General features: G+C 32.4%; 1 protein-coding gene across 1 annotated transcript in view; it reads left to right on the top strand.

Moving 5' to 3' along the window:
• The window catches only part of LOC145691791 (methyl farnesoate epoxidase-like), a 64,978-nt gene extending 44,936 nt beyond the window's left edge, over positions 1-20,042 (top strand). Inside the window, exons 5-8 of the mRNA XM_081767101.1 lie at positions 3,322-3,502; positions 9,391-9,505; positions 13,656-13,794; positions 19,706-20,042. Coding sequence (XP_081623227.1) covers positions 3,322-3,502; positions 9,391-9,505; positions 13,656-13,794; positions 19,706-19,896 — 626 coding nt within the window. The 3' untranslated portion in view covers positions 19,897-20,042. The remainder of the gene's footprint in view (positions 1-3,321; positions 3,503-9,390; positions 9,506-13,655; positions 13,795-19,705) is intronic.
• The last annotated feature ends 6,774 nt before the right edge of the window (positions 20,043-26,816 follow it).

The following is a 26,816-nucleotide window of genomic DNA, read 5'->3' as shown; positions in this document are numbered from 1 at the left end:
CTCTCAGTGTGGTAATGGTAGAGATGCTGCCCACTATCATAATATCTCTCTTCATATGACTCCTACCCCTAAAGACCTGTCCGGTATGAGAAGCCCTCTGATAGCGAAGTTACCTTCGGCATAGCTCTTGGGATTATTAGAGTACGCAACCCCCCTCCCCCGCGGCAAGGACTTTTGCACCTAGAAGAATGAAATTTTGCACAACATTCAGTCCACCGAGTAGTATTTATCAAATTTTTTCAGATCCCTGCGTTAAAACAGGAGGTCCAGAGGGGCAAAAAGTTGAGAAAAGAGATATTTTAACCAAAAAATATATTTTTATATCTTTGCGATTTCCCCCCGTCAGATACCGGATGGGGACATGTGAATGGTACCGTTTGAAAGTCAGTACTATTCTGAAGAGAATGGACGAACCATGATTCTAGGATGAATATGGACGTCTCAGGGACTTTTTTTTACCTGTGATCAGGGTCTTTTCGGTAATCTGGGGCATTGTGGGGATTCTTGATAAATTTTTCCCGTCCTTACTATTTAGGATAGAAGCTTGAAATTTGGTACACACATTCAGGCTACCGAGTAGTATGTACCAAATCTTTTTCAGGTCTCTACGTTTACATAGGGCCGTTACAGAGGGGCCCAAAGTGTGACAAAAAAATTTTACCCAATATTTCCCCTCTCTTGGAAATTGGTATGGGCATGTAAGCGGTACCAATTGAAAGGCTGCTCTATTCTGAAGAGAATGAGGTATGAACCATGATCCTAGAGTAAATAGTAACGATACAGTAGCTTCTTGACTGAAAATCTAAAAAATACCCGAAAAACCAAAATGCAAACAAGTTCAAAATATATTGGACCTACCCGATATATGATGTAGCATGAATGGGGTTTGGATATGCTTAGTAAAATGTAGAACTGCGTACAGTAGATCACTGAAACAGTAACGGCATTTCACAGTGCCAAAAATATAGAAAAATATATTCGTCTTTTTCTCTTTTCTTTTCGATTTACATTTGAAGTACTGATATACCAGATGCCCATTTACGCCCCTTGTAAAAGCCAAGATATATTATTTACAAGATTTCTCTTCGCGAAATGCCATAACAGAACAAAATAAAAAAAAGCATCACGACCAAATAATAATAATAATAATAATAATAATAATAATAATAATAATAATAATAATAATAATAATAATGATGAAAGATTCATAAAAAATCAAATAAATACGAAAATAATTCTCAATACCATTAATAATAAATGGAATTGTGAACTACTTGTGAAATAAATGAATCTATAATTACTCATTACAGTGCAGAAAATACGATACAAAATTTACAAATTGGGATACAAATTGAAATTAGTATCGCAATTTACTACTCAAAATATAAATTGTAAAAATTTTTAAAAAACACTGTTTCTTTTCCTCTTTTCTTTTGAAAGCCTCTATCTATAGATGGACCATTTGCTTGACAAGTGGCTCAACTTTAAAATTGAAACTTTCTATTAGTGAAGTTTCAACTTTAATATCTCATGAACAATTCATATTTCTCGAATGTTAGCAACCAAATCCGTAACAATGTAGTTTATGGTTTTATAATTGGACCGCTTGGATGCCAAATGGCCTAACTCCAAGATTGAGATTTTCTAGGAATGAAATTTGAAGTTTAATATTTCCGTTACGTTACCTACGAAAATCATACATTTAAGGTTTTATGAGTTATTCTTTACAAAAAAAAATCTTTTAGGGAAGGTGTCCATCTAACGAAGTGAATACACATACTAATCCGTCTTTTTATTGTTTGAAGTTAAGCCACCTGACAACAAAGAGGTCCACTTTACTGTTTACCAAAATATCTTAAGAAAAGTACCACTTATAAGAGTAACATGAAACCATTAGTCCATTTTTATTTTTTTATTTTTTTCAGTTAGGCCACTTGTGATTCAAGAAGTCCAGATGAAATAAAACGAAACTAATATGAATTTACGTTCGGCAAAACATATTTCTATTCCAAAGTATGGTACGGAAATTTTCTTCGTTCAATTGCGAGATTAAATGGTGAGACATAGTGGCTTTATGCCAGAACATTCGTTTTCGGTGCGTGGGGCCCAGGGTTCGATCTGAGGTCATGTGAGTTTGTGGAGGACAACATTGTGTATATGGGTCTTTTCGAGGTTTCCTCGTTCCCTTCCACGTTCTTATTCCACACAATTCTTTCATAATAATGTGCTTCCTCTAGTCCTACTATTCTGTTGTCTAATATTACAAATATTTGTAAATAAGAAGCGTAGATTTCAAAACTTATCGTTAGAAATATCCAACGAACTTAAAAAGTTCGTTACTTAATTCTCTATGTCTGTCTCTCTTTCTTTTGCGATTTTTTAAAATTTTGAGTCCTTCATTCAATAGAGCATCAAACACTTTCTAAGAAAGTGATGGAATGTTTCGCGTCACTCTTACCATTTCCCAGATATTGGCCAAAAATGGCCAATTTCCGGAGATTTAAGAAGCCATATTTCGGGAACCATACGTTATAGAGAGATGATATTGGTGTTGATCAATACCTAAGAGGAAGGTGAATATTTTGATATCTTACAGTAACCGGTGGCTACTCTCATACTGGTCACTGATTTATTCGAGATATTTACTTGTTGTTTTTTTTTTAATTATTTTTTTCAAGTCCGTAATAGGTTGTTAGGGTAAAATATTATATTGTAAGACTTAGAAAAGCACAGTGTAGTTTACTTTAAAAATTAATGTTATCACGATTTTAAATTGATTACTCACTAAGTAGAAATATTTAATTCATTTGTTAATAAAGTGTTCTACAGACAGATGTAAATTCAATTGTATACTAGAATCAATGTCTACTAAAATTGTTTCTAGCTTGGTGCTATATCTACATATTTCTTAACTAACCTTTTAAACCTTTTGTTGCTTCTCTCTGTTCGGTTTGATTTGTGTTCTGTCTTTCTTTCCTGATTTTTAACTACAAGAACTCACATAATACGTTTTATGTTATCCTTATGAGTTTGAGGTAATATTGAACTTGTTAGAAGATACACCAAAAGTATATTTTGTTATATATTATAAGTAACACTAACAATGAGCTAACTGTTCACATATTGTAGAAACAAATCTTATAAAATTTTATGTTTTATGTTCTAATTTTAATTACTTAATTTTAATGTATTGTGGGTTTTATTTTTAACATGGCTTCAATTAATTTTAAAAAGTACTCTATGAAAAATTATAACAGTAATTTAATACTTTTGGTATTTTAAAAAGCTTTTTCATATTTATATTATTATCACTATTTCTAGACGATGTGATAGTTGACATGATTTTCGATATCTTTCTGGCCGGAGTGGACACAGCAAGTAATACTTTAAGTTTCTTTATTTTATACATGATGTTATATCCCGAAGTTCAAAGAAAAATTCAAGATGAAATTGATCATGAAATTGGAGAAAATAATATTCCATCTTTTAGTGACAGTAAGAGGTAAGTAAAAAGCGAAGAAATTAATTTCATACATTTATTTGTAAACACAGAATTTGGTAACATTTGTTACGAAATGATAACCACGTATGAAACATTTCATCTAGATGACTACCTACTTACTAAAAACACTTGTTTGGAAATCATACAGATTATGACGTTTAAATGGCTTGTTTACAACCAGCTATTTGATTGTGCTTTCCAATGTTGAATGAAGTTGTTAGAAATTACTTATTTGGTTATTCATTCTTATTCTTTTGTACAGTCTGTCATAGATGTATATTACCCATTACTGCTATAATTACATTAGGTCGGGTGCAGTACTTCTGCCAGAGTCACAAACAAATGAATAGATCCAACTCAACTTACACCAAACATTTCAAATAGGTTACAATAGTTGGTAATGTTCTCGAGCACTAAATCAGGCTTTCGCTGTGCCATTGATGCACGAAAAAATTATCCATTTAAGATTCATCTCTATTGTATGCAGCAAGTTGTAGAGTAAGTCCCATATATTAAGACATTATAACTCGTTGTGTGTGTAATGTATTATTTCATTACATACTACATAAGAGAAGAAATAATAATAAAAACACTGATCATACATCAGTTAGAAAATAATGAAAATTAATTCTAAATATTAAATCTGAAAAAAATAAAGGCAATAAGTTTATAAATCTTTGTTTTCATTCATAGTTTTTCAACTCCGTTATTCTCGTCATTACAACATCTTCCTTATCCACAAGAGATCTTACCTATCACATTGAGTACGGTTTGCAATTGAAATTGAAGCATGTTAAAAAGATCGGATCTGCCGGGAATCGAACTAAGTTGTTTGTGTGAAAATTGAATGTGATAACTACTTACCTATACTAATCAGTTCATTCAATTTACACAAACATTGTTAACTGTTAAAAATAATTTAATGTAAATTTCGATAAGCCACTGATATCATGTGAGGAGACGACCATTACTTGAATTAATTAATTTCTGTAATCAAATTTTATTGTTAAGGTATGTGTTATGGCAATTCCATTCTTGCTTTTGTTATTACTAACGATCACTTTAGCTACTATCATTTCACATATTCAATCTTTTTAAAACCAGTTATGACGTGAAAGAAAATTTGATTTGTGCGAAAAGTCATTGTACACATTGCAAGAGATATTAGCCTAATTATTCCAATTATTAACCCCAAACTCAGTTATATCTGATTATAAACGCAAGGAAGGTGTTTAACTCGAATTAAAACTCAAGTACTGTTTTCGATGGTAGTATTATAGATGCACTTCATAGTCACTCTTACATAGTGCTGGAGAGGAATGTTAAATCTCAATTTCTATATACTCAATCATTGTAACAACGTCACAAATATTACACACTGCACCGTTAAATAATAGTAATAATAATAATAATAATAATAATAATAATAATAATAATAATAATAATAATAATAATAATAATAATAATAAGTATATGTAAGTTAGAAGTTGGGAATATCAGATTGTTTGAAAAGTATTAGGTCAAAATTGAGAAGACATTCATTGTCATATGAAAATTACATTATCAAACCATATGTGCACCATTTTATTCGACGACCTCCTCCGGAAATACTATAATTCTGTCACTATGCAACTTTTGTTGCTTCTGGTTTAAAAAATTAAACACGTGGCTTTTTACCGCTTTCGTTTCGAACTAACTTAACACCATTCAGAAATTACTAGGTTCACTTGCGCTGATTGTCGGTCTAGACAGCAGCTCATGATGCACCATGCTTTTCCAATTGTTATGCTGGAGGCAAGAAATTCGGCGTGTAAACTTTTCATAAACTCCAAAGTTAATAGCAGATTTCGTCTTTCTTAAGACTGCTTTTTTGTTTTGATAAAAATGTATTCTACTATGTCACATATTATTATGTTTTATGTAATAAATAAGAATTATAGCCATGGAATTATAGCCATGAAATGTTATTTCCGGCTAAACAGCTAATCGTGATGCATAATAAACATGATTCCAATCGTTTATCCGTAATTTTCTTTTAGTTCATTATTACTTAATTCCTTACTCCCAAAAGGAATCGAACTTGTGATAAAGTGCTATCTATTCGGCTACAAATGACTCAAATAATAATAATAATAATAATAATATAATATTTTCAGTTTATTTCAACCATTTTAGAACTCATATATGACCAGTAGGTTTTATTTCTTCTTACATTCAATATGTAGTGAAATGATAAATTATACATATGACAAGCTATAATGCCTTTGGTGCATGGAACTTATTGGACAATCAGCTTGAAACAAGAGGTGAATCTTAAATACTGAAATTTTTTCGTGCGTCAATTGCACAGCAAAAACCTGATTTACTTATCCACAAGATAACCAACTTTCGTCATCCGTTTGAAATGTTAGGTGTAAGTTGTGTAACATCTAACCAGACGTTTTGCGATACAAGCAAAAGTACAGGATCTGATCTAATGTAGTTTTAGCATTCATTGTTGCAAATACATTTGTGACTGACTGTACATTTAATCTGATTATTAAGAATAATTAGGTAGGTAGTTTCTCTAATCGTTTTGCTCACTTAATTTGCTCATTAGTTATTAATTGTCTGGTTATGTTTTATAATACGTTTTACTTATGTTGTTTAATTAAAAGATCCGATTATTTGACTAAGTGTTTAATTTGTTTATTACGAACAAATTACCTGATTATGCTATTTTACTTCTATGCTTATACGAAAGTTCCCGTAATGTTGTTAAAGTTTTGGCATTTGTGATGCAATTTCAGTGACTCTTATATGTATAATACAGTCCTTAGGTTGCCCAATGATGAATGTGACAAATGCGAAGAAGTCATAACAGGCAGTGTACAAGTAGTGTAGCTGAATTGAGAAGTGTGTGGTGATCAGTTCGCTCAATTTCACAAATCGAGTAACGCACAAACACCAAGTTCATGAACAAATTAGGGAAAATCTGCTTCAGAGATTTTTATAGCCTTAAAACCGGTTTAGCACCATAGGATGTTTGTCTCTTCCCAAAGCTAAAAATGGGCCTTTTCCGAACCGCCACCGTAGAAAAGATCAAAGCCAACGCGACGGCTCAACTTTGGAAGATACTCAAAGATGACTGTCATTGGTGTTTACAGTAATCGCAGGAGAAGTGGAACAAGTGTGTGTGTGTGTGTGTGTGTGTGTTTGTGTGTGTGTGTGTTTCGAATGTTCCTACTTCCAAGATGATTAAATAAACGTGTAGTACTTATAGTTTGGTAATAAAGATCTACAACAAAATTCCTTGAGCATTTTGACTGGTCCTCGTATTATTTAGTCGTTAACTATCAATTCGTTAATTTCTTAGCTTATTTGATTTGGTTTTAAGGACCACTTAGTTGATCTTGCGGTTTAACTCTTATGTTTATATAATTTGGTTGGCAACTACGAATTCGTTAATTTTGTCTTCTATTTTTTTTTTTTTTTTTTTTTTGCTACATACTAGTAAAGAAGTTACTCGAAATGAACCAAAATTGAATAATTTGTTTAATGTCCTATATTTCGAAATAGGTGGGCAATAAAGGAAGTTAATTAAAGTGGAATAAGTAATGGAAAGCAGAAGTGAGAAAAGCAGGAAACCCAATAAATAACCCATAAACAAGATACTGCTTATTAAACTTGTGGGTTTTCTCGATTTTTCTCTGCTTCGTCTCACAGTCTCATTTTACCAATTCTTCCATAATCGTTTACTGTAAATAATCATTTGTCTCCTTCAGCCTAAAAGGTATAAACATGGGGCATTAAATTAACATTTTTATTCACTTTATGTTACTACCTATTATAAGCCCTCTCACTACATGGGCCTATCAGCCACCCTACATTAAAATTCTTGTGTTTCCTTTGCAAATTATCGAATCAACATGAACATACACCGAAGCATAGATTCACATCACATTTGAACGTACATATTTAAGTATGAGATTAATCGGCATATTTTTGATAAACAAATCTTAAAACATATTTAGAAATTGCTTTCTTTACCTTGTTTTTGAACTGTGTTAACGTAGATAACATAAACGTTTATACTTGTCCGTTTTTGTTTTATCATACCCTAGGAGATTTTCTTAATAAGTAAGTACTCGAGTCAGTAAATACTTTGCATGTACATATTGATAAATTATGTATCTGCTTATTCATGTGAACCGCTTATTCTACCTCTATTGTCTTTCGCCATATCATCCCTCCGTTCTTTCGTGATCTTCGTTTCTCAGAAACATTCTCATGGATTTAAGCCAAAATTAGCATGAAGGTAATTGCTCAACTACCTAGATGGTTGACGTATGTCAAAAAAAATCAACAAATGTGGAAAAAAAGTAACTTCAAAATAGGATCAAATAAGTATTGTGAGCTAAAAGATTATTTACTCTTTAAGACTGATAATTTTAGGACTTATTTTAACTACTCTCGAACCACTCCTAATTTAGTATATAAATGTAGACCATTCGAGGTTTGCTCTAATGTAGATTTTATTATTTCTTTATGAATTAATAATTTTGACATTTAAGTTTTTGAACACAACCAATAAAAGTAGTACTGTGCAAATCGAGTTGAGCATTGGCTTGTAATATGACGAAGCTTTTATGTTTTTTGTTTTTATAAAATTTTGTTCTGGGTAGGGAGCCAAATCAAAATGTGAAGGAGTTGCACTGGTAAAATATTTACTAAAGAGATTGTTTTGCATTACAGTCATATGTAACCGCAATTTAATTTACTTAGCTACAGAGAGGAAAAGCCTGGGCAACTCAGGGAAATCAACCTCACCCCTCCGAAGTATGCCATGAAGAACAACTGGGTATGACAATGTTAACTAGAATTGAAGAACGCGGACACGTCGCTCAATAGTAGAGAGCTCATCTCTGGTATAAGGGTCCCTGGTTCGATCTTACTTTCCTGGTGAATTTGTAGCGAACAACATCTGTGGTGGACTTTCCATTTTCTCCCATACCCTCATTCCTTTATTCCACAGTCATTCACTTTTCCTAATCATCCACCTCCTTTCGCCTGCAGGGCAGCATCTTGGAACGTAAAACTGATAGCTTCCATTTTTTGTTTGCAATTGATGAAATACTCACGTATTTTTAAGTTTGGTTTAGAATAATTTTCCGTATTATTTACTCTATAAAAAAATATTATTTTTGTTTATTAAAAATGTGATTATGCGAAAGATTTTGTGATGAAAAAATTCAATTAAAACCCATTGTAAAAGACCTCGACTGGCGTGGTTATTATAGTGAGGACAATTCTTGGAGTCAATTGACAACCGGAGCTATGTAAGCTAAGTAAACGGTATTGTGAGATCGAACTAAATTTTCTACACTCAACAGAAATAACTAGATAGAAACTAATATTTTCATGGTAATTTTTAAACATATATTCTTCGTTTGTTACTACTATATACTAACATTCCGAAAATGTAACTTAAGTTAAATGATATTTCTGTGAAAAGTTGTTTTATACATTGCACGAGATATAACTTCCAATTATTAGATACAAACTCAGTCGTATTTGATTATAAACAAAACCTAGTGTAGATCAAAAAACACTTTACACGAATCAAATTTGAGGTAGAGTAAGGAATTGTCGAGCTGTTAAAGTATTATAATAATTTAAAACAGAATAAATCACTTTAAATCCAACTATACATGCGTTTCTTCATATCTTTTAAACATTTGAAAGCTGTTAATATACATAAAAAAGGCATATTTCTAATGTATATACATTATATGTACAAGAGTATAATACATTTAATTTTTCCGAAAATCACATGTTCTTAAGTGTGGTTATTTTTCATTTATGAATCCTTCAAATAAATGTTTATTTGTCATTCGTTTTTTCCCCAGGATGCCTTATACAATGGCAACCATTCTCGAGTTGCAGAGAATAGTTACTGTTTTATCAATTATTCCACGAATGGCATTGGAAGATTTGGACATCTTGGGATATAAAATTCCTAAGGTAATATTATTAATTTATTTTATTATTATTTTACCTCAATGTCGTGACTGATGTTAGATATTCTACTTAATATTTTGGACTAATGAGACATTGAATGTGCTATACTCAGATATTACAGTTACTCTGCTACTGCTGTATACTTCAGTCATTTTCAATATCCTATGTATATGGCTTGCAGATGATATGGCGCTTGTTGAGGAATTTGAAGAGAAAATTAGTAAAATGTTAAAAAAAAAAAACTTGAGGAAGGGCTGTGGAGAATGTGGGATTTAAATAAGTTTTAGAAAGACAAAAGCCATGGTAATTAGAACGAGGCGGTCGGTGTCAAATATAGAAGTAGAAGAGCAAAAAATAGAATAGGTGACTAGTTTTCGATACCTGTATCATTAGAGATGATATGAACATGAAAGTGAAATAAAAGTAAGGATAGGAATAACGAAAGAAGCATCTATTAAGAAAAAAAATGCTATTTTGTGTGACCTTGAATAAAGAGTTGAGAAAAAGATTCACATAATGTTTCATGTGGAGTATTGTTCTGAATGAGTCAGAAACATGAACATTACGCAAAAATAATGAAAAAAGACTGGAAGCTTTCGAAATGTGGGTGTGGAGAAGAATAGAGAGAATAGCTAAGGAGAGAAGAAAACGAATGAGAGGATATTAGAAATGGTGGGGGAGAATAGAAGAATTTTAGACATTACTAAGAAGAGGAAGAGAAAGTGGAACATTGGGTAAGAAGGAACTGTATCATAAGGGACGTGCCAGAGGATATGATGGCAGAAAAGAGAGGAAAAGAGTGAAGGAGACTACAATTAATGGACGATATCAAAACAAAAATTCGCACGTAAAACGAAGAGGTTAGTGGAAGACCGTGGAGCATGGAAGCTTCTCAGTTGCAGCAAGTGACCTGCCAATAATAGCAGAATAGCTATGATGATGGTGATATGTATCACGCAAGAGAGCGGTTTGACAATGCAGAAAGAAAAACAATGAGTAAGAAAGGGGGAAGGGATGATGTAGGAGTCAAGTGTTGACTGTGTACACCTTATTATGGACCCACAAGTAGGAGACCTATAAAATTATCCACTACGCTATAGTGTTTGCTTGTCACCACTTACATTTATTAGTCTCATGTTATTTTATCAGTCTCATGTTCCCTATCAACTCGTTCAACTCAAATGGAGAAGGTGAGAACAAACTGTGACATTTACAGAGCATTCAGTTGGAAATCAATGTACGTACTTCATGGCTCGAAGAACGACCTCTTTTTGTATCGCATAGTTTTCTTCTAGAAATTCAGTGCGTGAGACCGAGAGTTGATACCCAGTAATACCATATGATTCTGAAATTCATTAAAACTGATGAATACATACATACATCATCTTCCTTTCTCAGTCCACTGAGCTATATGAGCAAACATTCTTTTTCTCTTCGAAATGAACAATGATTTAATAGTTAAGTTTTACTGTTGTATCTTTAGCTATTTGTAAGTGTTCCTGTATTTGCGTTTTACAAACGATACCACACTTTAAAAAAAACGGCTTCCGATTTAATTGTGTGATATTTCGATTCTTCACATCTTTCTGAACATAAGTCATAATAACCCCTGAAAACTCCCTACTAACGCCCTAAATAAGGTTTCCTACCAATCAATCTGCCAACCTACCTGTCAATGTTCCCAATTGGGAACGTGCTTTTAGAAATTCTGTTAAGAGGTTCTAAACTAACAATATGGACGGGAGTTGGCCTTTTATAATGAAGGAAGGTTGACTCATTTATTTTACCTGAAATATGTTGTTGTAGCAACATTTTTAAGACTTTTTGAACAAAAAATCCTTTTGTTAGATATTTACTTCCTTCCTAATTTGGCAGATAAACGGTTAACTAACTCTAAATCTATGGCCTATGGAACCAGGAGATTCAATACCGTATTCACAAAAACTTTCCATTGTCTTCTCTCCTAATCCAACTGGATCCAGTTTCTATTTTCTATTTCTACTTCTGCGAGATCCATCTTAATATTGTTGTCATATCTGCGCCTAGGTCTTCCTAATGGACGTTTTCCGATTGGATTTTCCGTAAAAACTTTGAAAGCGTTCCTGCTTTCTTCCATTTTCACTACGTGAACTGCCCATCTGAGCCTCCTAGACTTGATGACCCTACAATATTTGGTAGATGGTATAAATTATGCAGCTTCTTTTTAAGAAGTATCCGCCATTCCCCATTCCCGTCCTCTTGGATCCGAATATTCGCCTTAGGATTCTATTCTCAAATTTGGTTAATAATTGTGACACTGTAACATTTGACACGGGGGTTATGTTGTGGATGACGCTGGTTTAAATAGACAGCCACTACACAGGCACCTCTTCCATCCCGCAGTTTGATTTTTTGGGCGCGTTTCCCATGTGTGAACAACATGGTTCCAACCTGCAAGAAAAAGGCAAACATAACTTTAACGACTTTTCACCACAGTAAATTACATGAAATCTGATAGTATATTTGGCATTCTGAGAACATTCTTGCCCATGAGCATATATCACGCTACCCACCTATCGTTCATAATAAAAATTTCCAGTCCAGATAGCAGTAACAAAATGGCAGCTTTCTGTGTGACATACTTGCAAAAGTGTTCCTCTAGGTCTAATGTGTATCGCCTATCTCATATTCAATGACACATCTGTGTGGATTTTATAAAGGATGGTAAGGGACTTCTGATAAAGCCCATATATGCATATATCAATATATTAATTTAGTGAAAGCACTTATATATATATATCAATTTAGTGAAAGCCAGGGAGATACCAACACGCCATATGTCTTAATTTGTAATTGTCAGGTAGCTGCCGTAGCGCTGGGTTCTTGCGTGTATTATGACAAAGTCTGTACTACATTAGAAGCAGTAGGACAGGAAATTTGCAGTGAACTGAGCTGCCAATGATAGTGTAAAATGGGTTTACTCTGATTTCCAAAGAATTCAGATTGTTGGGGCTCGGTTATCTGGTGCGAACTTGACGAAAGTGGTAAGTGCGTTGGAACAATGCCTAAGGTAATGACTGCCTCCAAAACGCATAGCAAAGACGCATTGGCGAAAAGGAACAATGGTCGGAAGAAAACCTGATTGACAGGTTCCGCTAAATATTAAAATGGATTGTCACTCAGAGCCATCGTGCACCTGCAGTGCAAGTAAAAGAGGAACTAAGCAGCACCTCCCACACGCTGTGTCGACAATCGCAGGTCCGCCGAGAGTTACATGACATGGACATATACGAGACAGTGTTACAGGGCCAAAACCGCTGATAAGACTGTAGCACGCTGTAGTACAATACAAATGGTACCTCAAAAATGGAAATCGAACCGTTGATTACTGGAAACGTGTACGCTTAATATTATCGGATGAGTCATCTTTCACCCTATTGTAAACCATGGGTTGGTTTATGAGTGACGGACGCTAGGAGAAGCATTTACTACTTATTGTGTCCAAACAATTGTGAAACATGTATGCTATGGACTTCAATATTCTGGTTTCCAGTGGGTTCTGTGCTGAAGCTTACTAGTCTCGTCACTGCCTGTATTGTTGTCATTTTAGGAGACAATGTACGTACATTCTATGGTCCAGCAGTTGTTTGCGGGCAATGATAATGTGCAAATCCACTCAGCTGGAACTGTGACAGCGTGGTTTGAGAAACATCAGGATCAAGTTGAACACCTCTCTTTGTTCGCCCAATGCCCCACCAGCAGATAATTAAATATCTGTAGCCCACTTTGGAGACACAAATTCAGTACAGATTACCATCTATTTCCTCTTCCACAGAGTTCAGTAATATGTTGCATGTAGAATGACGAAATATACCACTTGCTCTCATTTACGTCCTCTATGACTTAATGACACAATGCTACGTAACATCAGATTTATTCTGAGGACGAAAAGTGACACAACTCAATATTAATCTGGTAAGTTGCTCTGTTTCTGTTCTTTCCATTAAATTAGTAGGTATCAAATATTTATAATTCATAATTTTCGTTGTGTCTTAAAAACCAAAATCAGAGAAAATTTAAGTTCTTTTATTCAGATGAGGACATTTGACAGCAAGTATCTTTTTGTACTCTTACCTGAGGTTAATATTATTTCAATCTCATTTCTCATTGACAGGGTAAAACTATCTGGGTGAGTATGCATTCAGTTCACATGGACAAAGAACATTGGGGAGATCCAGAAACTTTCAGACCTGAACGTTTTCTTGACGGCGGAGAAGTAAAACATCAAGAATGGATGTTCTATTATGGTGGAGGTACGTTTCAGAAGAGTAATGTATCTGAACTTACTGCATTACTAAATATTAAAAATATCAATATTTTATCAATATTGAAATCAAAATTTTATAGTTTAACACCAACCAATATGAAATACGGAATGGAAAAGAACTATAAATCTGGACACTGTCCAATCGTCTATGTGCACAGTTCCATTCTGTAGCTACATTTCTTCCTCTTAAAGCACCACTGTCGTTGAGGCATACTTGTATAGGCATCAATTTCGCGGTACGAGAAACCGCTTTTCCTATAGGCTGACCATGCCTTTCAGTTTGAACGCAGTCGTCTTTTTATATTGTAACCCTTGTCCTCGACGAGACATAGTAGTTTTAAACCACACACTTCCTGTTCATTTGATTATGTTCCGCTGTGAGTTCTGCCTAGATGTGTACTGCTTTTAATACCAACTGTGGTGCCTGCTTGTTGAAACATGTCTAATTCCACTAGATTGCATTCGTTCTTACTCGAGGTTGCCCAATTTGACTTAACCTTACTCAACTTCACCCTCACGCCATAAATCAGACATCAAGCTCACTTTGGTCTGACTCAGTGATAGTGGTAAAGAACACACTTCCGGAATGTAGAGTTCCTGCTTCGATTCCAGCTCCATTCAATGCACCCTATTACATTTACCTATCTCATTTTTTGTTTCATCTTTTTAATTTTTATCTGTTTGTGATTTACAGAATTCTATCTAATACACCCTATGTATATATTATATTGCTAAGTAAAACTTTTGTCACTTTACAGATTGCTTAAGATGTATCTAGTTTGAATGTGTCCCATGAAACGTTTTATTAAATGCTGAATCCATAACGCCGTCGAGAAACGAAGAATTGGCATTACGTAGCCCAAAAAGTGAACCTACGTTTTTATGACAAAAACACAATATCTTAATTTCATATAAGTGCTAATTTTCTAAATATAAATATAAATATTGTAGCCAAATTATGCTCGGATCAAGTTTTTTTCATAATTCATAATATTTTTTTAAAATAATTTTTTCATAATTATAAAATCATTAAGCCAAGCACCAACTTCCTTTCCTCATTTCAGTGAGAAATAAGATGTAGCAAAAGTGTTTTTGGTCCAATACTATGAAATAACTAGCAGATGTATCATTTATGAATTCCTTACCCCAGAGTTTGAAACATGAGAGAACAAAAGGTAATACTACTGAAGTCCTCTATTTTCGCTAGTTATCTAATTTTCGAAAAGTAAACTGAAATCTTGCATTCTGAAAGTCCATTGAGGATTTTCATTAATATATACAGTAAAAATAAAATTATACAATATTCAATATAACAGCATCAGGTGCAATAAATATATTGCTTTCTCATTCGCACACTATATTGTAAATTTTGTTACTTCGGCAAGGTAATTAACTACAAAACGTTACGGTACAATCTTTATTCTTTTCTCCCCTTCTACTTGTGACGGTAGATGTAGATAAAGTGGTACAAGAAACACTCAAAGCATACATACTGTCTCACTCTTCTTAATAGCGAAACACTATAAATGGCTCTATTGTGCATTTGAGAACAGCTGGTAATGTATACTAACCAGAAATCAGCGAAACGAAAAAACAAATAACTTTTTGTCTTATTCTCCTTTCTTTTCAACACTCTGCAGCGTAGATTCGATCTTCATTTGTTGTCAATTTCTTGCTATCCCTGTCCTTGGTTAGATCCCAGCTCACGCCAAGTGAACTTTGCGGTAGACAAACACCGTGTTCGGGTTCTCCCGTTTCCTTCCATTTTCTTCATTCTACCATTGCATTCATTTCTCATCATCACCATCTCGTTTAGCCTAGCCGGCATAATCGTGGGGCGTAAAACTTAGATTTTATTTCATTTCGTGCTATCCTCCAGAACAGTAAGTTCCTTTATTCTGCTATATCATTTCTACAAAACCAATCTGGAGATAATAATGAATTATTGAGTTTTCATTTTTCATTTTAATTTTTAGAACTTTAAAAAATGTACCTTGATATTCAAATAAATTCTCGTTTTCTTCATTGTACATAGTTTTTGAAAAGTCAAAAAATGTTTGTAGAAATAATAATGTGATTGTGTTTTTGAATACTGTTTTATTATAATTTTAAGAACTCCAAAATTTCAATATAGTTGAAAGGAAAACACACTTTATACCATCAATTTTCATTAATTGGATTACAGGAAATTTGAAAGTGGGTAAGTTCAAATTTTACTGTTCTTCAATTCGTAAATCTACACTAAAAGCTAATCTCAGCATATTTTAAGCACTATTTTGTTTTCTATTTGTTCTTACAGACGGTATTTCATACTTGTCTAAAAAAACTTGTTTTAGAAAAATATTTCAACTCGTGTAGTTTTTCTGAGCAAAACATTTTTTAAAGAAAAAAAAACATCGTTTTTTTCTATTTACAACTCTACACACAAATGTTTGTTGATAAGCTTACCAACTATACTCTTTAAGAAATCAGGAAGTATAATAGTTCATGTAGCCCCGTCTCAAATTATTGTTGAGATTCGACAGAAATGTGTAAACAATAACAACCGTGATTCGTTTGCAGGGTTGTTTATGTGATTTAATACAATATGTTTCATACGCATCTTACAAAGGTGTAAGTTTATTACTTAAATTTCATATTCATTCTATGTACTAGCTTTGATGAACTCTTAATTTTTATGACTATCATAAGCGGGAAAAGGCCGATCTGTTTCAACTTCATTTGATTAGACGACAATATTTTGTAGAACAGGTGCAGAATTTTGCCAAAGAATTTTCTTAGTTCTATTATCGTTGAAATGGATACATTTGTATTGGAACCATAGAAATGGTAAATGCACTACTATCAGAACATGTTTTAATTTTTTTTTTTTTCGAGACCTACTTTGTTCAGTACCATCACAGCTCTACTTCATAACAATATGAAAGGTTACTTACTCATTTTTGACAAATTCAAAGATTCTATTACTTCTTTCTACACTTTATCCGTGTCCAAAAGATACAAGTGCGCATTCGAAGTAAGGTTATTTCCGGAAGATGGCACCTAATGTGCGTCAAAAGGTCCAAGATCACAAGTCTGCGAGTGCATAGAGCGTAATGTGCATATTACGTTAGCACACATGTGTACTTAAGATGGCAATTCCTCGTAGTAGAAACAACGATACTCTCAAAATGACTTAATAAAATTTTGAAGGGCATATTTTTAATATTTTTGTTGTTGAAGTGAATATTTTTGTGAGCTAATTTTATTATAATTTACTCGATAAATATACAATTTAGTGATTTTATAAGTAGACTATCAAAGTGTTACAATTATAACAAAGGTATTTATGTTATGTTCTCTGAGCATACAATGGAATTTAAAATAGTATAGGGAAAGCAACAAATAATTTCTTTAATAATGCTATAAAGACATTTGTGCTTAAATATTACATGACTTATGTAGCTTAATTGAGATAATTGAACTATCAGCAACACAGCTATTTGCACGTAAATTAAAAACTTTAATGGCATTTGAATTAAATTTTTTAAGCTTTAGGATAGAATAATGAATACCTAGATTATCATTACTCTATGATTACAGCTTCAGCTGTAAATGCTAATTCGTAGGCAGATAGGCCTAATTTTCTAGTTTTGATTCTAAACAAATTCCTTTCAAAGCTACCATATTTCCTTGCACTTGGTCCGTGTGAGGGGCGTTATTATGCTAATTACAAGTTTTAGTTAACAACATTTCATCTAATAGAGGACTAACACTACCATTGAACTATTAACGTCAACTATATTTATGGGATTATTGAAGAAAGGGAAGGGTTTTTATCCGATATCCTTATTATTCATTGTATTTCCTGAATAAAACATTTAATGATTTATTAAATCAGTTAATTGAAAGTCAAAATGTATTGTTTTATATAACAATTTCATTTAGTCATTAAATTGACTGAAGCTTCCCGAAAAATCTGACAGCCGTAGGGAAAAATGTATCTTATTTTGGAGGAATTGCACAAGAAAGTTCGAGCAAACGCGCGAATTCTTTCACTAAGATTTGATCTTACACCTGCCTATACTTGGCGATATACCAAACAGAAGAAAGATATCGTAACTACAATAAGCAATATAAGGAAATTTATTTAGGAAGATAGTATTCTAAAGGAGATTCTGTATTAGCCAAATTCATGATACTCCTATGAACTGTTCCAACGACAACAGCCCCAGCCAAAAGGTTTCTACTGAAGACATATTTGAGATCAACAATAGGGCAGACGAGACTAAGTACCTAAGCAATACTACATATGCATCAAACTCTCCTTTATAATTTGGAACTGAGACCGCTCGTTGAGGAGTTCATAAAGAAAATAATCCAGTTTGTAGAGTAACTTTATTTTGAAATCGTGTTAATATATTTTTGTTGTGTATGTCACTGTATATCTTGAAATGAAATGAAATCTTTCAGTTTTACGTCACACAAATATGCCAGTTAGGCTAAAGGAGACGGTGATGAGAAATAAATGAAATGGTGGAATGAATAAAGTGGGAGGAAATGGAAGAACCTCGAGAAAACCCACGAGGTTTGTCCACAACAAAGTCCACACGGCGCGAGCTGGAATCGAACCAGGGACCCCAAGCACCAGAGGTGGACGCTTTACCACTGTGCTACTGCGCCCCCACTGTATATCTTATTGTATGTACATACTAGGTATTTTTCGTTTATTATTTCAAAATTAAATTTAAAATGTAAAACACTGAACAAGAACGAACAAGTAAAACTATGTCCCTGCGATTTGTGTTAGCATTTACTCTATGTAAACAATTACATGAAACTGTTAGAATAGTCTCTTTAATGTAAATACATACTTTTCATAAAAACTGTTATTTAAAAGAAACAAATGAGAAGACAAAAAATATAAAAAGATGTTCAAACATTTTCTAAAAGTTTTTTTATGTTATATTTCATTTGCACAAGAAAAATGATAGCTGCTTAAAAACTTCTATTTTCATTTTTTTTTAAAGACAGTAAGTGTGACATTGATTCATTTATTTCAGTGATCTCTTCGAACTCTTCGAACTTCGAAAAGCTTGCTCCCCTCTTCGAACTAAATTTGACAGGTCGTTACCGTTGATTACATCTATGTGTTTTTCCGAGCGGGTGTATGGGACAGAGAAATGTTAGTTCTTACAAAAGAAACCTCTGTTTTGTAAGGCTTTAAAAAGTTCTATAATGAATTTAATCATATTTTATATTTTTGACAAATTGAATTCGTTTTTTACAATTATCAGGAATGATAAAATGCAAGAATAGTAAAATTTATTTTGTAATGAAAATGTTTTCACTTTCAAAAGGTGTTCTTCAAAGAAAGGAGTTCAAAAGGTGTGTTTCTTTGTATCTTATCTCATTATACTGTGTTTTAGAGTACAAATGTACTTTTTCTTCATATCAGGAATACTCATTTTCTTTAAATCATTTCAGTTTGGTGGGCCACTTACTTAATCCTTCCTCCCGTAAAGAACTTACTTTTAATTGTTTTCAATTACGTTAATGGTTGCTGAGAAATGAAATTTTGATAGAATGCTTAGGATTACTACAATCAATTCAAAGAAGAATTACATTGTCAGATTGTTGGTTGTTTCCTGTAGCTGCTGATTTTATGAATCATTAGAATCAAATGGGCGTATAAAAGTTATTTAGGTAAGCTGAAGGAGAATTGAAGGTACAATTTAATACTATTATAGTAACACGATAAACGTAAAAAAACACAACAGTTAGTTTTCTGTAAATGTAAACTTCAATATTAAATGATATTTTAATATCGTTTTTTAATTCCTTTTTGGGTGTTCCTTGCGACTCAAAATATCAGCCTTTTTTTCATCTTGTGAGCTTCTAATGAATACTTATTCCAGGTCGAAGGCGCTGCATGGGAGAGAATTTGGCGAAAATGATGATCTTTCTAATGGTAACAATCACGCTTCAGAGATTTACTTTCAGTGTTCCTCCGAATGAACCGCCACCTTCACCAGAACCTGTCGAAGGGATCGTCATGAGACCTAGGCCATTTCGAGCTGTTATTAAGGAAAGACATTTCAACAGTTGATATAAAATGTATGACACAACATATCACATGGTAGCACACGTTTTCTATTTAAAAGTGAACTAATAAATTTTGCACATAGTCATTTAATTATATTACGCTGTGACAATACCAGATATTCTTGTGTTTTTCAAAATTTTATATTTTATTTTCAAAATTTCAGCTATTATGTAAAATAAAACTTAGAAATAAATCGTTAACAAAAATGAAAGTCATTTATACTTTTAAGTGTGTTGTCGTCCAACGCTATTTAATATTGATTATTCTACCTTTGTAAATTTTATTGAAACTTACGTTTAACTGTAAAACAACTATAGTCGTTTAATAGGTGCCATGATTCGAGTTTAATAAGTAGTATTCTTGTTACGTAGACTTTCTACCCATTGAAATTTCCTTAGACAAATTGGTTCTTCAGTTATGTTCGTTAGACATTCAATTAATTAATTATTTTTAAAGAAGAAAGTAAATGAAAGGTTAATAATGTATTTTTTATTCTTTTGTCGCATCTAAGGGTATGGTACACTTTTCACTTGAATACAAGGGATATATATATATATATATATATATATATATATATATATATATATATATATATATATATATATATATATATATATATTATTGGTAGTCAATGTTCAATGTTGTTGTTTAAAATTAGTTGTGATGATGTATGAATTATTACGTTGTAATAAATGTTTGATTGATACTGGAAGAAGAAGATGTTTGTTACATAAGTACTTCATTACACTGCTTTAAGTAGTTTACTTTATTTTTGTTTGCTAAAATCAACTCTTGAAACTGAAATTTTATCCACTTCCACATTAACAAGAACTCTGAAATTTTGTACAAATACGTAAATCGGATGACAATATAACACTTTTGCATTACTTTTACTCTAGCTTGTCGCTTTACTATGAAATTAGTAAAGTTACTTAATTAGATAAAAATTAATGAATAGCTACTGTTTATGCAACCCAAACTCTCACGGAAGTTTGCTAGGTTACCAACTATTAAGTGTTCTGTTGGCTTAATAGCAACAAGTTTGAGTATGTCTGTTTATGTAATAAGAGGAATGAGACTACTACTACCTTTCACTAAGCTATTAAAATATTTCAAGATAAACCACTACCTTAATATGAAAAGTAGATGTTGAATCACTCCGACAATAACCAGAAGTAATCCGAATTATATTGTCATCCGCTTTTGAAATCAATATAAACGATGTATCTAAGGATAATGCTTCTACTTTAGATGAAAATGAAGTTTCATTTACTGTTTCAGAACCGTAGTCGTATAATGGCCATTGCCGAAGTCAGTATGACGAAAGGTTGTGGAGAGTTAATTTATATACAAGATGATAATAATAAAAAATACGTAAATGATGTTTGGAACTCAAGTCGAGGATGAAATATCGAAATCAAATTTTAGTTTGTGATGTTAATGTAAGTTATACAGGTGAACATTATGGCAAATTTAATTTCCAACAAATCAGTTACAAAAGATCTACTAGATTTTAATTTAGCAGCAGGATTGTTATTTCCATAATGTGCATTATTATTGAGACTGATAAATTTAGAAATAATACATTAATTAGGGTTAGTAAACAAAAATAATTCCTACACTGGTACGTTCCTTGGAGTTACAGATCTTTTAATAGATGTCATCAACATATAGATGCCATCCTTATTTGATTTAATGAATGCATACAGAATTTGTCCAGTTACGTATATGTAATTATACCACTGAATGTATTATTGTAATAAGATGATTTATCATGTGATAATGAAAAATATATTAGAATATAATTATGCATTATGTAAAAGTATTTATTATAAATAATTTTTGAAAATTTGTTTAAATAACATATGGTTATATATTCGTTAATATATAACCAACTGAACTTCATACAATATTTTTGATGTACGAGGTTTATTTATCATGTTAGATATTCATAATGATATGTTATATTACAGTACTTAATAATATCTAAAAGGTACAGCACAGTCCAGAGTTGTTACGCAAATTGTATTTTGCAATTTCTGTGGGTCACATATATTGGGAGGAGCCGTATGGCAATAACCAGGATTGGCAATAAATGCCTTAAAATGTCAACGAAAGAAGAAGAGAAAGAATTTATTAATTTGCTGTATGTATGAAAATAACCAGATAAACATTGAAATTGTTAATGGGGAAAAATATTTAGAATTTTATTAAAAAGGAAAATAAATGATATGTTTTAATTCTATTGAAACTTGTAATTCCGTATCTTACACTAAAATACAAATCGCTCAGCAAAGCAACGTTTATTTATAAAACAATAAATGTTTGACAGTTTCGCCAACTAACTAAATATATTGGCGTCATCAGACACTGTCTGATGAAGCCAATATGTTTTGTCGAAACTATCAAACATTTATTGTCTTATAAATAAACATTGCTTTGCTCAGCGATTTGTATTTTAGTGTAAGTTATTCAGTACTAACAACAAAGCTAATATTAATCAATTAGTTATTGTGGTTCCGGTGTGTAGTGCTAAGAACCGGGAAATTTATTATTTTCAATCAAATATAGATCATGATTAGTTGTCGTTATAGAGTTGCAATACTAGACAAGAACGGAAAAGCATAAATTGATGTTCTCCCAATTTCAATCGGAAAATTAGTACCTTTTATAACACGTCTACTTTTCACGTAAATTGAAATAAAATTGCACTGTTTTACGTATGTTTAATCTTAATTCAGTTTAGTATGCTTTTAAATCTTTTGCATAAATCTTCTGATTCCAAATTTAAGTTTAGGTTTTTTTTTTTTATACTATCAACATTCTAAGAGAAATTACGATTTGAAATCTATCTAGAATTCTTCCCAATGTTACTTATTCATATATCAAAAGAAATCGAATATTCTTTCTTTCTCTCTCTCTCTCTCTCTCTCTCTCTCTCTCTCTATATATATATATATATATATATATATGCTTAAACCTTAAAAATAGGTTCGCAATCTACCTTAAACGTGACCGGTTTTGTGACGTAAAAGGCAGTTAGAAACTTCCGGAGGCATGTCGAACGGATACCTCTTGTCTGGGTCGCGAACCCCAAACAATTCTCATACATGAAAACTACTGAATGGCCTTAACATCCACCCAGTTCCTCCAAGAAGTAATTTAAATTAATGCAAGTCTTGGGGGCGTAGATAGCGTAGCTCAAAATTAATTAGAAACATGGGAGTAGAATTTCAAAGATAAAATTCGATAACACAGAAACAATTTAGAATAAGAATTTAATGAACTGATCTTGAATAACTGAATAATCACAGAGCATGATATGGACTGGTATGACTTAAAGACTAGAGAAGACAATGCATAATCACTTACTTTTGGTAACGGTGATAAGCAGAACCTCTGGTGGACAGAATGACGGAGTAACAAAACTAATGAATAATTTGACTTGCAGAGTTTCGACGTCAAAATAGAACTTCTTCTACCCGGAAGAGAATCCGGTAGTATTTATATGATTTTTCCGTCATGTCAACATTCTTGCACATTCTTTCTGAGTCTTCCTAGTTCTAGAAGTCATAGCCGATCGTTTGCATTGTAGAAGTCAAGCCACTCTAAATTTTCCATTGGATTATGAATCCTAAAGAATATTCAAACTGCCTCTACTTCATGCATTGCCTGTTTTACACACATTTTAAAATTCAATTAAATATTTTGTTTCATTACACATTGTGGTACACAATAATGTATATATACAGCAGAAAAGATAATAAGCTATGTATTGACCTGATGACCATTAAAATTATAAGATTGACATGTATTTGGGGAAATGAATAAATCATGGAAAGGTAATGATATGATTAGTATACTCTCTGTAAGCAATAACCTTCCAAAGAACATACTAGCAATGTTTAAGAAATAGTTGCGCCTTTTGTGGGAAGTCACATTGGTAAAAATTACAATTTTATCGCTGCAAGTTAGGTGAATGAAACTTACCTAACATCCTAATTCCTGTCTAAAAGAACTAGGAAATTAGATGTTTTCTTCTCTTATCTGTAACAATGAAAGTTTTTATTTTTACCGATCTGACTTCCCTCAAGAGCCATCACTGATCAGGAAAATATCCAGTGTTGCTCTTTAAAGTTACCATCTTACAAACTTATTGACGTCTATTGCGGTCAGTATCGTGCCGTGAAGGGAGGGTGAGCGGGTCGACGGCCACGGCCGCTGAAGTAAAGAGGCTCAAACTTCGGGAGGAAAAACGAAAAGATTTATAAAATAGAAAGAAAAAGTAATAAAAAGTACTCAAAATCAAGGAAGAGCTGAGTTTATTTTTGAAAATTTTACTACGTTTCGCGCCAACCATGGTGGGGCTTCGCGGCTGATCTGTCGACCTCACTCATATGTATGGAAGAGGGTGCAGTCGTATAATCTCGCCCCGAGAGCTGATTTTCCATGGCACGGCACTGATTGTCGTTTCACATAATGCTAAACTTCGTGTGTTCTAAATGACTCCCATGGCTCAAAGCAGTTAGTGCAACTACCTATGAAGCATAAAGTTTACTTAGTGTTGTCCTTTCCCAGTGCTGAAATAATAATGACAATCAATGAATGTCTACAATGAAATTTAAAATAAAAACAGAAGATATTTCTATGTCATAATTCTGTTTCAATACTCTATAATAAAGGCATATTAACAGACTACTACTATTGAGGAATTTCTTCTTTTCTGATTTCCAAAATATCTTTGCCGTAAGCAACTTCCGTGATCTTCGACATAATTTAAATTACTTCTTTAAAAGAAACGATTGATAGTGAACGACATGCTTTTCCTGATATTTTGGCAGTCTTTATGACTTCGTCTCTAGCAAATTTTATAGTATTTATCTTTCTTGAAATGGTTTACAATTTTATAGAGTACAGCCAGAAGTCATTCAAGCAACTATAACTTCATGTGAGAAAGATACTAGTTATTCATAATGTGAAAAACAACATACAAGAGCTACCCTCAATTTATAATCATCGTTTAAGAAAGTATAGGCAGTCATATTTGTCAAATCTTACTCAACATCAATCTGTCAAATTCATTAGAAAATACGACTTGGTTGTGGGATACCTGAGGTTGATTTCTGTTACAAATATATATTTATCTTGCTGAAAAACATTCCAAGTTAATCTCTTTCTATGTGAAATAGTTTTATTGAGAAATACTTACAGTTATTGTAAACAGTTGAAACCCTTCGCTAAGCTCTCCCCGACTCATTTTTTAAAACTTAGTGAACAACTTAAAGACAAAGAAGAATACCAAAGATGTAGAAAGTGAGCCACAGAGTATCTACAAAGTGTTATTAAACAATCCAATAACCATTTCTTAAAGTAAACAATTTAAAGGCAATGAAGAATACCAAAGATGTAGAAAGTGAGCCAGAGAGTATTTTTAAAATGTTATTAAACAATCCAATAACCGTTTCTAAAAGTAAACAGCTTAAAGACAATGAAGAATATCAAAGATGTAGAAAATGAGTCAGAGAGTATCTACAAAGTGTTATTAAACAATCCAATAACAATTTCTAAATGTAAACAACTTAAAGATAATGAAGGAATAACAAAAATATAGAAAGTTTGCAAGAGAGTATCTACAAAGTGTTACTAAACATTCCAATAGCCATTTCTGAAAGTGAACAACTTAAAGACAATGAAGAATATACGTAAAATGTAGAAAGTGACTCAGAGAGTATCTACAAAATGTGATTAATCAATTCAATAACCACTTCTAAAGGAAAACAACTTAAAAACAACGAAGAATATGAAAAATGTAGAAAGTGAGTCAGAGAGGATCTACAAAGTACTATTAAACAGTCCAATAGCTATTTCTAAAACGAAACAACTTTAAGACAATGAAGAATACCAAAAAACTTAGAAAGTGAGACAGAGAGTATCTTCAAAATGATATTAAACAATCCAATAACCATTTCTAGAAGTAATAAACGTAAAGAAAATGAAGAATATGAAAAGTGTAGAAAGTAAGTCAGAGAGGGTTTACAAAGTATTATTAAACAATCCAATAACCATTTCTAAAAGGAAACAACTTAAAGACAACGAAGATTACCAAAGATGTAGAAAGTGGGCCAGACAGTATCTACAAAATGTTATTAAACAATCCAATAACCACTTCTAAAAGTAAACAACTTAAAGACAATGAAGAATATAAAATATGTAGAAAGTGAGTCAAACAGGATCTACAAAGTATTATTAAACAATCCAATAACCATTTCAAAAAGTAAACAATTTAAAGACCATGAAGAATATCAAAAATGTAGAAAATGAGTCAGAGAGGGTTTACAAAGTATTATTAAATAATCCAATAACCATTTCTAAAAGGAAACAACTTAAAGACAATTAAGAATACCAAAGATGTAGAAAGTGAGCCATAGAGTATCTACAAGTGCTATTAGGCAATCCAATAACCATTTCTAAAAGTGAACAACTTAAAGACAATCAAGAATATTAAAAGCGTAGAAAGTAAGCCAGAGAGTATCTACAAAAATTGTTGTTAAACAAATCAATAACCATTTCTAAAAGTGAACAACTTAAAGACAATGAAGATTATAAAAACGTCGAAAGTGAGCCAGAGAGTATCTACAATGTATTGTTAAACAAACCAATAACTTTTTCCAAAGAAAAACAACTTAAAGACAATGAAGAATATCAAAAATATAGAAAGTGAGCCAGTGAGTATCTACAAAGTGTTATTAAACAATTCAATAACCGTTTCTAAAAGTAAAGAACTTAAAGACAATGAAGAATATCAAAACTGTAGAAAGTTCCCTAGAGCCAAGTAGTATCTTCAAAATACTATTATATAAACTAATTTAGGCTATATTTCTACAGATTTGATCTATAGAATCTTTTCTTAGGGTCTATAGATC

This window comes from Thermobia domestica, chromosome 8 (assembly GCF_964235325.1).
Source record: "Thermobia domestica chromosome 8, izTheDome1.hap1.1, whole genome shotgun sequence".
Taxonomy (NCBI): Eukaryota; Metazoa; Arthropoda; class Insecta; order Zygentoma; family Lepismatidae; genus Thermobia; species Thermobia domestica.
Note: the sequence above shows the minus strand (reverse complement) of the source record. Positions and strands in the feature narration are given on the sequence as shown.